Below are 17,588 nucleotides of genomic sequence, written 5' to 3'. Positions count from 1 at the left end.
ATATATATATATATATATGTATGTGTGTATGTATCTTTCTATATATGTATGAATGTATGTATCTTTCTATATATGTATGAATGTATGTATTTTGGTTTGCATGTATGCATGTACGTACGTATTTATGTATGTAATTATGTGTGTATGTACATATTTATGAATGTATGTCTAAATACATTCATACATATATAGATGTATGTATGTATACATACGTAAGCAAAAGGCCAAAGGATCTCGTTGACCAGCCACTGTTCCCTCAGAATTGGAGTCAAATCGACCGATTGAAGGTCGTCGGGTTCAAAGATCAAAACCTTCTTAATGTAGGGATAGAGCTACTCCAACCCACGTTCAAATGACACCAATTGCCCCACAAAGGCCTCCATGACTCTTTAGAAGGCCCATGGGCCTCATAACAGAATAATCAAGGAGCACTCTGAACTGGTCTCTTGTCAAAAGAGATAGACCCCCTGTCAAGTTACAGTGATCAACCCTCTACCCGACAATATAGTTCTACCCCAACAACATGAGTTTCTCATCTATGATTCAATAGTCAACAGTCGGATCTAGATAACTGACCAAAGTTCAAGCAACCGAGTGAAGTCTAAATGATCAAAGAACCATATGTCTGACCGATCGCCCCAAGACAACAGAGTCAGTCAAATGTACAAATTACAAGTTCTCGCTGATTGAACGATAGGGAAGCTGAACCATAGGCTCTTTTATTTTCTATTTACCTAAAATACCCTCTAACACCCCCCCCCCCCCCCCCAAATTAGGAGCAATCATGAAATTTTCCACTTTATACCCAACTATTTATAAATAGGGGGTCATTTCTACTGTAAAGGGTTAATTAGTGACCTTTAAAAGAACAATATTTTTATTGTGCGTATAAACGCAAACACACACTTTCTCTCTCTTTCGATTTTCTATGTTTACGCTCTATTCCTTGGGTAGGATTCATGGGATAGATCTAGATTCAACATCTTGAAAAGTGTGATGAGCCTGGATCTTGCCACCAACAAGAATAGTAGCAGAAGAAGAAGTCCATCATGGAGATGCAGTAAAGATGGAGTGCGCCAAGGATTTTGTTCAGTAGCAGATCTAGGAGCTAAAAAATAAAATATTGGAACAGAAGTTAGTTGCCATTAGAAAAGTAGTAACTAGAAGAAGAGAACTAGACCCTCGGGAAGGACCAACACCTACAGTAAAAGAGCAATATTATCAGGTAGTGATGGGTCCATGTTGGTGAATAGAAAATGATTGTCGAACCCACCTAGAAGTTCGGAGTTTTGTCGCTTGACTCTTGCAAGGGCCATTCTATTATGACCGATCACGTCACGTCCTTCAAGTTGACGATTTGCCTATTGAGGATCGCTGACATTCTGAAGTGTAGCCTATTCTTCACAATACTGAGGGAGTTGGCCCTAAAATGGTTTAATGGATTGTTCGCTGAGATAATCATCACTTTTATTGGCTTTAAAAGGATATTTGTGGCTTCGTTCGTGAACACCAAGAAGCCATGAAAGAGCTTCCAAGCCTTGTGACAGGTTAGACATGGGCAATACAAGAGCCTGCACGCCTACATAACTCGATTCCAGGAGGAGATTCTAGAGGTACAGAATCTAGAACCCATATTAGCACATGCAACCTTATATCAAGGGTCAAGGGGAGAGAGATTTCAATACGCTCTGGGCCTGTAACAAATAAAGACCATGGCTGAGCTATTAGAGATGACCAACAACCATATTGTGGCCGAGGAATACATTAGCAACCCCACCTACCACAAAGCCGAATCATTCAACCAGCAATCTCAGAAGAAAACATCACAACCAACACAGTGCGCACAACCACACAAACCACCAAGCCGAACTGAAGAAGAAGGTAAGAAGGGGGAACATCGCACAATCACCAAACCGAGCCGAAAAAAAAAAGGGGAGGGGATGTGAGAATACACACATCAATGGAATAATCACCAACTGAAATAACTACTCTAAAAGAAGTGCTCTACCAAACAGAAGTGATCTACCACAGAACACGAATGACACAAAACTACCAAAGTCCGAGCATTGGGACAGAGCAGTGAGGAAAAGACCGTAAAACGTCACCGGAATACCAAGTCAACTGAGAATAGCCGCCGGTGAAACAAATCCAAGAAGGGTATCCACCTAGGAAGAGGAATCGCGGGAGACCGATGGCATCAAGAGAGAGGCCGCAACTTAAAATTGCTGGATCACGGGTCGAACCCCTACCACGTTAATTACAAGTTTTAAAAAAAAACCGCCGAGATCTGATAACCAAATGCCGAATATCGCACTTTCGGGCCGCGCAGCTAAAAAAAAAGCTGCCCCAAACTAGCCTTAAACTATCCCTTGATTAAACAGTCGTAAGAAGTCGCCGGATTTGGCCGGAAAGGCCAATGTAAGACGTTTCCGCCGCAATTTCATCTTCTGGGGCTAAAGACAGCATCAAAGCCTAATTTTGAAGTTCCTAGTAAGCGAATTCCTGGAGACAATGAGTTCGCTTAGCCTCAATACTACCCTTATATCACGAGGAAGTCCGAGGCTGCGCAGTTCCTTGTTTGATAAGAGCAGGAGATGCCATCCGAAACCGAACACTTCCATTGTCAGAGCTTATGCTGCTACAAGTCCTGTTAAAACTCCGGCCACCGAACAGCCAGGCCTTTCTTTTCCAATCTTGGTACGTGCTTATCTTCTGTGACTTGGGGTCTGATTTTAACTCCAGAAAAAAAATGCGATTTTGATCTTATGTGTATGTCTTTTGGCGTTGCTTTCTGCTAGAATTTTAAATCTTTTCTGTGTTAGGGTTTATGAGGTTTTATGCTGTTAGGATTTCTCTATGTTTGAATGATTGGATTGGAACGGGGTTTGTAGTATTTGGGCATGGATTGTGGTAAGCAATAGGGAATGGCTGAGGATTTAAGAAGCCATTTTGATTTCATTTTTTGAAGCTGTGCTGCTGGGCTCAACTTTATTTTCATTTTTTGGAAATTTACATACCACCAATTCTTTTCTATTTACATATATAACACCAAAAGTTCATATTTACATTTATAACACTTATTGTCATAAACCTAGGTATTAAAAGGTGTATTTCACTTTTAAAAAGTTAGTAATAGTAGTATTTTTAATGTGATGATAAAGTTAAGCGTTATGCATGTATATATGAAAATTTAGATTTTAATAATGTAAAGCGGGGGTTGGTTATCTTTAATTTAGCACATGCTTCTGATAAGTGGCAGAAAAGATTAGGGAGAATCGTCCTAGATGATTCGGTCACATTAAATGTTGATCATTTGATGATCCGGTTAGGAGAGTAGATGTTTTAGATTCGATTTATGTTAAGAAAGGCAGAGATAGATAAAAAATAGTATTAATTAATTAGAATTAAATAAAAATATGACACTTGATAGAACACAATGGAGAGAAAAGATTCATGTAGCCAACCCCACTTAGTGGGATAATGGCTTGTTGTTGTTGTTGTTCTCGATGGCATGCTTTTGATAAGTATGAACATCTTGCTTGTACTCTTTACACCATTTATGACAATCCAATTTCTTTTCTTTTCTTAATGTTTCTATATATCCTAGAAATCTTTTTGCAATCCTTCTACTACAGTTATTTTGAAAAATGTAATCTTTGATGGATAAGGGTGAATGAGAAGAAAAAAGGTATAATGCTTAGAAAAAAAATACTATATCATTAGAACCAAGCTCTATTGCAAACTTTGTACAAAGGGCCCTTTTTTATAGGTAAATTTGCAACTTTTGATCCTTTCATCTTCTCATGAATTCAGAAACTCTTACCTCCCTTTATCTAATATATGCATAACTAAGGGCTACTTGTTAGATACGTACATCAAGACTCTTTCAAACAATGTACATAGAAGACTAAAAGGCACTTTTTCAAAAATACTAAAAGTCATTCACTATTTTGTGCATTTGTTTTCTAGTTTAATAGTCCCCAAAATTTTATAGCCAAGAGTTGTTCCATTAGCCTTTCCAATATGTTTTCAATTTGATGATTTGTTCTAATATAAGAGATTTAGTGAAATGTCATCAAATTAATTTACAGACTTGTTGTAATCCAATTGGATTTCATTCACTTCAATTTAATCTCTTATAAAATGAAAGCGAATGTTGATGTGGTTGCTCCTTTCATATTGCATCAAATTCTTTGTCAAAGCCAATATTGATATTTTATCCCAATAAACTTTTGTAGCATGACTTTGTGGTCACCAAAATTTTTTTTAATGACTTCCATAGACATTTTGCATGATGCAGACTAAATGATGCCACAACATACTTTTTTTCATACATGAAGCAAGGACATTTGTTATTTCTTTTAAGATTATTTAAATGTTGTATCACCCATGTTGAATATACAAGCTCTCCTTGGATCATCAAGAACTCCACCCCAATCAATCCAAATTGCTAACTACATGAAACCCATTTGAAATAGAATATGATAAGCCATGACATACTATACCTTTGATATAATGTAGAATTCTCTTGGATTTCTTTAGATACACAAATAATGATCTCAAATTTGGCTTCATCAAACCTTGGTGGATGAGAAGGAGCATCTTATTGTCCTTGCTAGAGTCCTTTAATTGCTCTCTTTGGCTTGCTTTTAGAATTGCTTCATCTTAAAGCTTCTCATAGCTTTTCTCCACTACCTCCCAAGTATTTCAGGTACAATATATATATTTGGATACTCCAATTCTCTTAGTTCTCATTAATGAGACTAGGTATTCATTGTAGCACGCAAATTTTTTTTCTCCTATGAACACAACTCTTTGACCAATTCAATAGATTATGGTGGATGGGAAGTAAAACGTGTAATGCTCCCCTCTCCCAAGTTTGAAGAGAGTAATCACACCAAGCAAGAAAAAATTCTATTTCATTGTTACTTCAAACTTTATTGCCAAACTTAGTGCGCAGGTCTCCTTTGCTCCTTTCTCAAGGTAAGTTGCAACTTTTATATTTTAATTCATGCTCTACTATTCACTTTTCCATCATCTATTGCATACATAATACTAATGATTGAGATTATTGCTCTAAGACTATTTGGAACCATGTACTTATGCTAAACTACTCTTCATGGAAACATACTAAATGCTGGCTCACTACGTTGTATTTTTGTTTACTAAGCAAATGTTTTTTCTTGAAAATTGCTTCTCATCCCAATGATGTCATCTAAATTCTCTTAGCCAATCCCTCATACTGAATCTCCTATTTTTCTCTCAAAGTCCTCCACAGCATATTGTGTCCCATGTCATTCCATGTATTTGAAACTGAACATAATTTCTCTATTATCTTAGTTTGGATTCAGTTGATGAATAACTGAAAGTACTTTGCTTATATAGTTTCTACTCGACAAAGTATTAAAAATTCTTTTACACTTTTCATTGGAAATGTTTAGAGTAAGTTGAAAGGAAAACTAGTAATGTGGTTGATAATATTAGCATGTTATATAGATGTTGAATTCATGCAGAAAAAGTATCTTTTGATTTCATAATTTTTTTTTTATCAGTATCTTCATCTTTCTCTTAATCATGCCATTCAAATTTACCAGATAAATGGGTGTGCTGGAAGAATGGGCAGGGCGGTTGCTGATGCAGCAGTTTGTGCTGGTCTCCAGTTGGTTCCTGTGACATTTAGCAATTTGGAGAAACCGAATAGAACTTTACAAATTGGTAATGTAGAGATTATGATCCACGGTCCATCTGAAAGAGAGAATGTCCTTTCTGCCGTATATAATGAATATCCTAATGTTATAGTGGTTGATTATACAGTTCCTGATGCAGTGAATGGTAAACAAAACTTTTGCTTTACTATATCCACTGTATCTTCTTTTTTTTTTTTTACCCGCATATTTTTTGTTGTTGGAGTTATAATAACACTATTTGGCACATTTAGGGTTCCAACATTTTTCTGATCTCCACCAAGTTATCTTCCTTTTAGCTATACATATATATATATAGATATATATATGCGTGTGTGTGTGTGTTAGAGACAATTTGAAGTAGAGTAAGAGACCATGTGATATAGAGCATCTTGTTAAGAACCATACTAATTTTTGCCCTTATATCTATTTAACAGGGTATTGGTTGTGCTTGTTGGATTCTCACGTACTGATTGATTTTTATATGGCGAGTTTAATGTTATCTTCATTTATTTTGTTTCTTTTTTATGTAATTGAGTCATTTTACGTCATGATTCCGGGTAGATCTTGTGTTATTAAATTTTGGGTGGTATATTGTGTCTTGAGTTTAACGTTACTTTCATGTAAACATTTAGCTTGCTTGCATTAGTTTGGTATCAAAGCAAATTAATCATTGCTTTACTTTCTATTTAGTGTATTATCTCTCATTTTTCTTTTTTCCTTTTCTTTAAAACTCACAATGACAACTCGTAATGGACTCCCTTATTAGGGTTGAACTTTAGATCACTAGTACTATGAAATTTTAATTTGTTATCAATAATAACTATATGATATGAATCTCATGCACCATGATTTGAATTATAGGATTCAAGCATTAAATAAATAAAAAAAAAAACCGAGTCCCTTAAACCATAGGCAACATGACCTAAAACCTTATATTGGACAACCATAACACTATGAGAGAGGTAAATGAGCCCATCCTCTTGATCCAAGTCCTCCACAGCCACCACTACCACCACCATTGCCATAGGAAAACTGGCATTTTGCTTTCTTTTTTCTTATGGATAGCTATTCCTTGGATGAATGAATTTCACCCCTCAAAACTAACATGCCTTTTGGTAGGTGTGATGGCTTTGACCATCAATCATTTCACCTGGCGCAAGTTTCACATCTTTTTATGGAGCCTCCCCATCATTCTGTCTTGGGGTGTAATTATTGTCATCTTAATTATGACATCTATGAAGGTGTTAAAGTTAATTCCCCTGCTTTTAATGGTTATTTAAAGCCCCAGGTCCTTGCAGATTGCATCACTGATATTGATCTCTACCTTGATTATCTGACTACATTAGAAGATTGTCAGGTGTAATATATATGAATGAAGCTTGTTGGTCATGCTAAAACCTACTTATTGAACTTAAAATGACAACTCCAAAGGTTGGGACAAGCACCATTTGGTTATTGGAATGAACAAAAGGAGTAAAGCAAGGGAGTATCTTTTAACATTTAATGATCAACTTTTTGAGTAACTGACTACATTGACAGGCAGGTTTTGATGCTAGTTGATGATTATATGATTTGTTTTGATGAAGTAATGGTAGATGTGACATCATAGAAGATCATAGGATCACCATTGTTATATTTTGTTTCAAGTTTTAGATAGACATTTATCAATAAAGTTGACTCAAAATACCTTCACTCTCGAGGATTCATTCCACTAAGACATTCAGATGGAGCAATATCTTCCCCCTCCTAAAAAGTTTGAAGTTGTAGTTTTAAAAACCAACCCACAATACTATTACATTTATCAAGGGAACCTCTCATACTAAGGGAAAAATTGCTGTCAAATAGAATTACTGGCAATTGAATCAATAATATTTTATAATTAGTTGGAATTGTCTGGTTGGTTCACAAGCAGTGCACATTGTTTCCGCTGTTGTGTTTATGTTCTCCAGCGATGCAGAAATAATCCATCGATGCTTAGGTGTGATTCGGTCTGAGTACATATATTTATTGCTGCAGGAAATGCTGAACTTTATTGTAAACTAGGCGTGCCATTTGTGATGGGCACAACTGGAGGAGACAGGGAATTGTTGTATAAGACAGTAAAAGATGCAAATGTTTATGCAGTAATTTCTCCACAGATGGGGAAACAGGTCGGTTTAAATTTCTCAAAATCGACAGAATAATTTTCTGCTTTGCAGGTTTCTTTCTGTGTCAATGAGATGTTCACAGTGTTTTTCTTCTTTTGAGTAGGTTGTCGCATTTCTTGCAGCTATGGAAATTATGGCTGAGCAGTTTCCTGGAGCATTTTCAGGCTATTCATTGCAGGTAAGACTAATTTACTATATAGTTTTAAAATTCTCTTTCCCAATGATAGGAGAAACTGGATTTATGCCATTTTTTCGTCCTTCTTTTACTTAATCTTTGCTAGATTACATTTGCTTAGATCTTTTCAAAGCCTTGAAAACTGTTTGTTGGCATGGGTGCTTCTTTTGGAGCCACCTGCATGTACTATATCTTAAAACTCTCTCAACATGGCTAGCATAATTTGATATTATTTTTGCTCCACATCATTGAAGTGATTATATTTGAGGAATCACGTATACTTTGGAAGGATTTTTATCTCTTATATATATTTGATTCTTTCAAATACATGGGTACTGAAATTCTTGAGAATACCTTATTGAACGTGTAATGTAAAGATTCATATGATCTGCCGCTTGTTATTTCTTGAGATCACCTAAGCTTATCCTCTGTCACTATCTATAATGGCATCGAACCAGTTTTGTGGTTCTTTGGCATGAATATCTACCTGTTCTCATCTAAGGAACCTTTATGCCACTAATTTTTTCATGATTTTACCATTCGGAATTCGGGATTGACTGTCACTTTTTAACTATATATATTTGATGCTAATTTTTTAGATCTACATATCATTTAGACGAAATACCAGATGTTTTTCATCAAGATACCAAATGGGGCTTAGGTTTAACTGCAAATTATACACTATCAGCTTACTTTATTAATTTTAATTGTCAGCTTTTGATATTGTTAGTAATTTTTTTTTTTAATGTACAATGCAAATCCAGCCATTTATCTTTTCTAATTATTTGTAATTACTTTTAAACATCAAGGTTTCTAATTATTTACTATTTGTCTAATAGAGAAACATAAATATGAGCTTTTAACTGCATAAGATGGAGTTTTGGGATGGTGTTTATTGCTGCTCTTTCATAAATGAATTTTCATTTTATTCTTGCCTTTGAACTTTAGAAGGGTACTTTTACCTGAATTAATAAGATCAATTAAAAGTAGTCCTTGTTTTTATTAAGCCTTTTTTTTTTCCTGTTTTGCTTTTTTACTTTGATTTTATTGTCTCTTTGCTATAATGTCTTTGTTGAAAGCTCTCCCCTTCAACATCTTATACCTTACATTGGTTCGTATATTTTTTGACTTGAAAGAAAGATTTTGTACGTTGCTCTGTCATCACACGCTGCCTTTCGTGGTAAACATGTTATTTTTTTCTTGTGCTGAGATTTTTGAATTGTCAGCACAGTGTTTCTATATTTTGGTTGGTGAATATGCCTTTGGCTGCTTAAGTTTGAAGATCATTCACACTTTTATATCTGATAGGTGATTATGAGTTTACTAATCTATTCTCAATAATTATATTTGTCCAAAAGTACATTAGAAAAGATACGGAGAGTTGTGAACTTACAACTTCAAGCTCCAATAAAATCGATTTTTAATTAAACTCTTTAAAGTTATTATCAATTACATTAATTCTGAAGTTAATTAGTGTGCTCTTGAAATTATAGATGTGAACTATTTAAGAAATATGAATATTTTATTGATATAATCATAAAAGGTGGATCCTTTATTAATAGTTCACAATTAGAGCTAGGTTCATTCTATTGACATCGCTAAGCACATTTGTATTCTTATTCTCCGTTGATTTTCCAATGATTAATAAATTTATGATCTGTTAATAAATTAAACACTATTATGTTTTAAGACTGAATCAACATATTAAGAGAACTAATTTTCAAATTTCATAAAGAATAAATAGATTTTATCTTTTAAATCAATATTTTCCAGAAACTTAAACTTAAATCATTATGTTTCCAAAATATAAAGGGTATGTTAACACTTGAATCTTTATAGAATAAATCTAATAATATTATTTAATTAATAGTAGTCTATTGAACACTCATAATTAATATCATTCGATATATGGTCGACATATTAATATAATTTGAATATTTTATATTAAAATGGATTTATCAGATATTCAAATGAATTTAGTTTCACAACTTTATAATTAGTATTATATAAAATACTTTCATCTCAATATCTGACACATTAACAATTCATATAAGATTGTCGAATTCAGAACTGAGATGAACTTATTTGTAATTATTCAATTAAAGATCCTAACTTTGATTTATAAATCAGAAATATTTTTATATTATTATTTTTTAATTATTATCATGTTGTGTATAGCAACACTCATATATAGTGTTCAAGATCATATTAAAAAGTTTAATGATATTTATTATCGTATATATGCATATAAACATTAAAATAAAATGCTATTTTATTTGATTAATCAATAATATATTTTTTTCAGGACAGACCCCTACATGATCTCCACGCATTTATATTTTTTAGAGGACTCCTTTCACTCTTGTATGGGTTATCAATTATTCTACACTATACTCACTAGTATCAATTCTTAGCAAACAAATACAAGTGGCGCTACTACCACTAAATTATCTTGATCATTTATTGCCTATGTCCTTATTGAAATTGATGCTTATTCTCTTTGGCTAGAGAGAGATGAATTAATAATTGTTCATGTAGTTCTTTGCGAAAGTAAAATGATGATATTCTTTCAGTGTTAATTTGCAAAATTTTTGGTAATGAATAATGATTATTTTGTTTATTACAAGTTCCTCCAAAATTGAAAAAAATCAATCTGTATGTGCCTTCTTCATTTTAGCTTATTAATCATGTTATGGACACAAGATTTGTAATAACTACATATATAAAAAAAAGAAAATTATAGGCCATTTTGAAATAACCATTTCAACGGTTTCTTAGGTGAGAAGATTATGTTGTTTCATCGAACTAGAGGAGATGGACGAGCGCAAGAACTGAAAGCCGGGGTGAGAAGAAAAGGAAGAAAGAAGAGAGAGGAATCACACGCGTAATCTTAGCTGAACTTATTGTGCAGACAAGAGGAGGGACATATGTGGAGGAAGGCTTCGAAATAGAGGTGGAGCGTGAGGGTGATTGCATGTATCTATTGCAAATATGATGACACCTTGAATCCGAAGGATGAGAGTTGTTTGTGGGCTAATTGTTCGACCAAATCAAGTGGTGTCGTGGTGGAAAAAGGAAGAAGATCGAGCCTAGTGACTCTTCGTGTTGGTTCGAGCAGAAAAGGAGAAGAAGCTTGCTTGACGGGGGAGTAGGGCCGAAACAAGAACTTAAGGTTAGAAGGGTTAGGTTATTATTTATAAAAGATGATTATTTTATTTAATTGATTTTTTTTTATTAAAATCATAATGCAGAGAAGGATTTATATTTTTGCCTAGGAAAGAGAAGATTCGACAATAGTGGGGGAAAAAGATTTAATTTAAATTTGATGTTTATTATAAAATTAATATTAAATCATACAAATTATTAGCATGAATCAAGATTTGAGATTTATTTGATCTTAAAATATGAAAATTGAAATTTTGTTTATTTCATGCAAGATAACGGAGGAAAGTTAGAATTTTAATTTTATGTTCGAGCCAATTACTTTAATTTTAAAGTTCATTAAGACTAATGCTAGATTTCTCGAAATAAATACCAAGAATTTACAATTGAGGATTAGACAATACTAAGGAGTTATTGGCCCTGCTGGAAGAAGTGAGGTAAATTCTATTTGTGGAATTTTACTTCAAAAATATGTAAATATCTAAAGTAAAGTGCTTTTGGAAAGACTTTAGGATTTTGAGTAGAGAATTCTTATAGATTTTAAAAAATGATTAAGAGAAATAATGAAGTTGATAAAATGTTATGTTTTGCCTTTATAGATGCTGAATAGGGAAGGTCATCAATGATTTAGTGGTAAAAGAATTACCAAAAAGGGTTATGTGAGTAATTATATTTCTAAAATTACAGTAATATTTTTAATTTTTAATTTTTTACAATGATGCTCTATATCAATGAGAGTTAAACTACAACTGTTTCTTCATATTATTAGATATAAGATATACATGTTAATATTTTGTTAAATAATTGCATAATAATTCTTCTAAGATGATATTAGATTATTATCTGACTTGTAAACTCTAATAGAGATACTTTTTTTATTGGTAGATAAATACAAATTGACTCATAAGAAAATAATGCTGATTTGAAGAATGAAATGAAAATATTATATACATGAATGTTTGTATGATAAGAAGAGTTCACACCATTCTGGTAGTGACTGAGGATGTCAATGTACCTGCGCACAAAAAATTTCTTTTTTTTTTTACAATCATAGAGAATCACGTAATTTGGATCATGAACCGTTGTGTCAACGGAGGAATAGCGATCATGAGTGAGCATATACCTTTCAACCTCAGGCAATAGTAGACTTGTTCTATGTCTTGCTATGCCAAAACTTGTATTTATCAGTCAAGGATGTGTTAAATTTTATTCAGACAATGCTTCTGAGGCAGATATATAAGTTAATAATAAAAATAATCTTAAGAATTAAAAGATTACTTATTGAAAAGTAAAATAAATGTAAATACATGTAGAAATTTTAGATTTCTTTCATATGTACACGTCATGATTAGATGATTTAGGTTATTATATCACAATAGGAAATACCGACTTATATATTAACTTGTTTTTTTTTTTTTGAATTATTGTAGAAGTGTAATTATTCAACTGAGCGATTTTAAATAACTCATTATGTTGTTTTAATATATATATATATATATTCTCTTCTCTATTACTCATCTTCTATTTAAATTTTAATATATATATATATAAATATATTCTCTTCTCTATTACTCATCTTCTATTTAAAAGCTTAAATTTGAATATATACAAAAGGCGTAGTTAGCAAGCACAAAGATAAGCTTATTAAATTAAGTTACTTTCTTTAGTATTCCTTCAATTTATTTGCATTGTAACTGCTAGTGATTTCAAATGAGCATAGAAAATTTTAATTTCACCATTTGTGTTCTAACTTTGAAATCTCCAAGCCCCCGGGCCGGGTCGTGACACAGTTTATATGTGCTAAATACTAATTATCAAATTGATTCTGCCATCTTGTCGGAACAGGCCCCCTCAACTTTACCTCATCTCCCTTTGAAATGATCTCATACTCTAGAAACTACTCTAAACTCCACTTTTGACCATATGGTCAGTATTATTGGTTTGTTGGATATGATTATGGTTTTGATAAAAACAATTACATAGAAATTATTAAGCAAAAAATTTAACAACCAACACCTCCTAGTATGTAATTTATGTCCATGTATGTTGGGGTGTAACTAGGTGTGCCGATACAGCTTAACCGGTCAGTTTGTGTTTAGTCCTAAGTTGATCCGAACCAAATCTGCTTGACCGAAATTTGACCCTACCCGTTTATTATATGATGAAAGTATTTTCATCAAAATATGCAACCTTTCATGCATGCTCGAGCTGCTCTTTCATCATGTCTTAAATAATTTCTCGTGCCCACAAATATTGTCAATTTTCAGAACCAGTTGCATATATAACTAAAATAAAAGAACTGCTGGATTTGACACATTAACAGGTGATGGAATCTCATCAAGCAGGCAAACGAGACACATCTGGTACAGCTAAAGCTGTTATTTCTTGCTTTCAGAAGCTGGGCGTCTCATTTGACGTCAATAAGGTCTGTTGCTCTTTAATGAATTTCTTAGAGCATTAACCTTCATTGCCAATATGTTAAATTGCATAACCATACCCATTTTTTTTCAAAAACAAGTTGATTTCTGTATTTCTTTTTATAAACGAAAAGTAGAAGGGGCATTTACATACATGTCACCCAATTCTTATATATTTACATATCTAACACTTATTTACATTATACTACCTAAATATTTCATATCACATCAAAAATGTGGTTATTTTAGTTTTAGAAAGTGAAATTTACTTTTTCATGTATAGATTAGGAGTGGTATGCATGCAAATCTTATTAAAAAAACAAAAATTACATTAAACAAATATATTTTGAAGTTATGTATAAAACAATTTAAACAAAACATAAAATTGATTCCAAATAACTGCTTAACGGGGTAACTAAAATGATGTCCTATTCCATGATATATCTCTATAGTTGTTATATGATGTTCCCTTCTAGAATTGAATATTAACTTACATTCATAAATATGCCCATTGAATTTCCTTTCTCGTAAATCATAGATTTTATGTACCATCATTGATAGATAAAGATGATCAGAGATCCTAAGAAACAACTAGAGATGGTGGGTGTTCCTGAAGAGCATCTTGAAGGCCATGCATTCCATATGTACCTCCTCACTTCGCCTGACGAGACGTAATTAAACATCTCTATCCTCAGTTTTACTGAAATTTCAGATTTTATGTGGGCCTACTTAGATATTCTTTGCTCGCTTTTATCAGAGTATCATTCAAGTTCCAGCATAACGTCTGCGGCCGCTCGATATATGCTGAGGGCACAATTGATGCTGCCATTTTTCTTCACAAGAAGGTCAGTAAATTTTTCTTTCCCTTTTTTTTTTTCATTGTTACTTGCTTGAAGTAAAAAAATCATGTTTTGATGGAAGCTAAATGCTGATATTGATTTCAAATTATCTCTAAACTCTCTGAAAGTTGATTCTTTTATTTTTGCGGCATTTACATTCTTATTTATTCTCAATGTTTAGAACATATTTTTTATCTTCGAACAACCACATAACCAAATAATTCCTCATCAAATTTCTTAAATTTTGGATTTTACATGCATTCAGATCCAGTCCAAAGCTGACAAAAGAATATTTGACATGATAGATGTCTTGCGGGAGGGAAATATGCGGTGATTCGTCTCCTCGGGAAGGCTCAATTTTTATATTTGTTTGGATGTGCAGGTTTTGCGGTAAGAGCAATTTTTAAATGGTAATGGGACTTATTTATTCTTTTTTTATCTTTTTTTTTTCTCTTAATTGTTGAGAAATTAGGAACAGAGAGATGATTCAGCTATTTGACTTTATCCCAAGTGATTTTGGATTATAATTAATTTTTATGAATTCATGTGTAGTTTGGAGGTAAAACATTTGGCATGGCAGAGTGTTACATGATTGCTTTTGAGCATGTAGATTGCATTAATGAATCACTATGAATAAGCACTAATGATGCAGATTCTCTGCACATTTTCTTAAATGTAACTTCTCAATGATATTAATTGCAGATCTGCTCCAAGATTTTGTATGTTCTTAAGATTTATTTGGATTTGTGTTAAAAAGAAACCTCAATTATTTTCAGTTCATATGATTATGATATCAATGTTCATTCATGTAATATCATTGTGCTATAAGGGTAGGATAGAATGTTGGAGCTTCTAAATGTTGGCCATCAAATCTCTTGAAGATGTGTAAAAGCACTTCGATAAAATATAAAAACTAAAGAACATATCTTCAAGCATCAATCATGATCTGATCTTCCACTCAAATTATGCCTAATATTAATCTCATAGCTACCATACAATTTGCTTTTGATTAACAACACAAATCTAAAAGCTTAAAGGTTTTCTCAACCATGCAATTCACAAATATGGTGATGTTTTTTTGTTTCTTTCTTTATTTTTTTTACTTAGACAAAGAATGAATTTTAAGCTTTTTTCTAAAGAATTTGAGCTTGGCTAGAAGAAAATTTCCTTGCATAGATTATGTTATAACTTAATTTAGCGGCATTGTTGCAAAGATGATGCTATAACTTAATGGATAAGTATGTAATTTTAATAAATTACTCTTATCCTCACTTTTGTGTGGACTCTCCTACCTACCTGAACATGACCCTAGACCAAGATCAAGGTCCCTTGGGCCCCATCAGAACAAAACCCTAGACCTCGACACTTGATTGTGTTGGTTTAGAGTTTTGGCCTGGTGAGAGACCCAAGTTGCCTCCTCTGGGTAAGATATGTCATGGATCACCTAAGAAACCCAAAACCTTGAATCTTTTCATAGATTCTAAGAGTCACCATGACACTAAAATTTTTAATGGGAAGGGGGGTCTACACATTGATCCCTAGCCCCACCTAAGGGCCTCCCAACCTCAATTAGCCCTAAAATTCAACTTGAAATTCCAACACACCCTTTTGACAATTTGGGCCTAAGACAACTTTGGTCAATTCTTAACCAATCAACCCTAGTGCCATACAATTGAGCCCCACTCAAAGTAGTCAAGACATAAAACGACTTGGGGACAAAATTGGCGCTATGGGGTCAACCCCCCATAATTTATTTAATTATTTAGTTAGGTGAATTATGAAAGCCTATTAGCCTTAGACTATTGGGCTAAACCTAAACATACTTAGGTTAGCACCAAATCCCAGAGCCCATCCTCCATGGCCAAACTTCCTTGGCCCATTCCACATGAGCAAACCAGAACTTGCCATGACCAATCATAACTCACCATCACCTACCATGCCCCATCATGACACTACAACTTAAATTAAAATTAATTCAAATTAAATTAAGCATGAGACAAGCACTAAATTATAAACCTTGCACTCTCCACCATGGGGCAGGATACTTGGCACCCAAGTCAAGCCGCTCATGTTCAAAATTTGGGGAGTTAAACCAAGCCAAGGTGGGTCAAACCAGGCCAAATTTGGTCTTAGCCACCCCAACCAATCAAGCCAACCTCTTCTCCATGCCACCTTCACACTCATTGGCACAACCATGACCAACACTTAGAAAAATGAAAAAGTTCCCCCCACAATCCAGAACCCCTGAAATTTCTATATAAATTCTCTGAGGAGTCGCCTGAGCTTCCCCATGCATAGCCAAGCTCACCACCAAGCTCCCATGGCTATAAAAAGCCCAAACCCGAGAGCTTCTAGACACGACCAAGCTCTCTACTCGGCTACTTAAACCTCTTGCTCCCAACAACAAAAGTACTCCCCTTAACTAGAGAAGACCATCCCTACCATCCTCAAGCCACTCAAGTCACCTCAAAACCCGAATTTGGCCACTAAAAACCAGGACATTTTTTGGCCTTGGCATAAACCATACCAAAACTTCAATCTTCACACAGGCTTAGGCTAACTTCCTCAATCAAAATCAAGCCTTCACAAGGCCTCCAACCTATTCCAACACCAAACCGAGCCACCTTTTGTCCTAGCTCATAGCTAGGGCCAATTTCATATCAAATTGAAGGAGGAGGACAGTGGCATCAAGGTGACGCTCTCTGTCAAACTCAATCGAGGCCACACCTCATGAGACAAGGTATGGATTAAAATTCCCTAAAATGAGCTTCGGTTTGGTCTTTTATGAAAGAAATATAAAATGCAATTTCATTTAATGTATAGATAACTTCGTCTAAATTAGATAAAGGTATGGGAACAAACTCCGAGTGATTTGATTGAGAATCGAATGAGATAGTAAGGTTTGAACATGGACGGTTCACATTTCTCTTTTTTGTGGGAAAAATGAATTGATGTCGTCTATTTCCATGTATTAGAAACAGAAGACAAAGATAGAGCCGGACCACATAACCGCTTGAGAGAAGAACACTAAATTATGGGCCACCTCAGCGCCCACGTGGAAAGCACACCCAAACAAAAGACGTCGAGTGGGAGTTTCGATCGTACGAGGAATGACGCGGCACCGCATGGGAAGTAATAAATTTAGGTTTTTCGAATTAAAT

At 33.9% G+C, this 17,588-nt stretch overlaps 1 protein-coding gene across 2 annotated transcripts; it reads left to right on the top strand.

Annotated features, from left to right (window-relative positions):
• Positions 1 to 2,089: 2,089 nt before the first annotated feature.
• Positions 2,090 to 15,040, top strand: LOC110025241 (probable 4-hydroxy-tetrahydrodipicolinate reductase 1, chloroplastic). 2 transcript variants are annotated; one of them, XM_020725590.1, is made up of 8 exons: positions 2,090 to 2,697; positions 5,595 to 5,832; positions 7,704 to 7,837; positions 7,938 to 8,012; positions 13,495 to 13,596; positions 14,150 to 14,259; positions 14,346 to 14,433; positions 14,733 to 15,040. In XM_020725590.1, exons 1-8 carry the CDS (start codon positions 2,512 to 2,514, stop codon positions 14,832 to 14,834), a joined length of 1,035 nt encoding a protein of 344 aa, XP_020581249.1. In that variant the 5' UTR covers positions 2,090 to 2,511; the 3' UTR covers positions 14,835 to 15,040. The 2 variants fall into 2 exon arrangements, with proteins under 2 accessions (XP_020581249.1, XP_020581250.1); XM_020725591.1 differs by having other exon boundaries at positions 2,093 to 2,697; positions 14,693 to 15,033.
• The last annotated feature ends 2,548 nt before the right edge of the window (positions 15,041 to 17,588 follow it).

This window comes from Phalaenopsis equestris, unplaced genomic scaffold (assembly GCF_001263595.1).
Source record: "Phalaenopsis equestris unplaced genomic scaffold, ASM126359v1 Scaffold000296, whole genome shotgun sequence".
Classification (NCBI taxonomy): domain Eukaryota; kingdom Viridiplantae; phylum Streptophyta; class Magnoliopsida; order Asparagales; family Orchidaceae; genus Phalaenopsis; species Phalaenopsis equestris.
The sequence above is the reverse complement of the archived record's forward strand: the minus strand, read 5'-3'. Positions and strand labels throughout refer to the sequence as shown.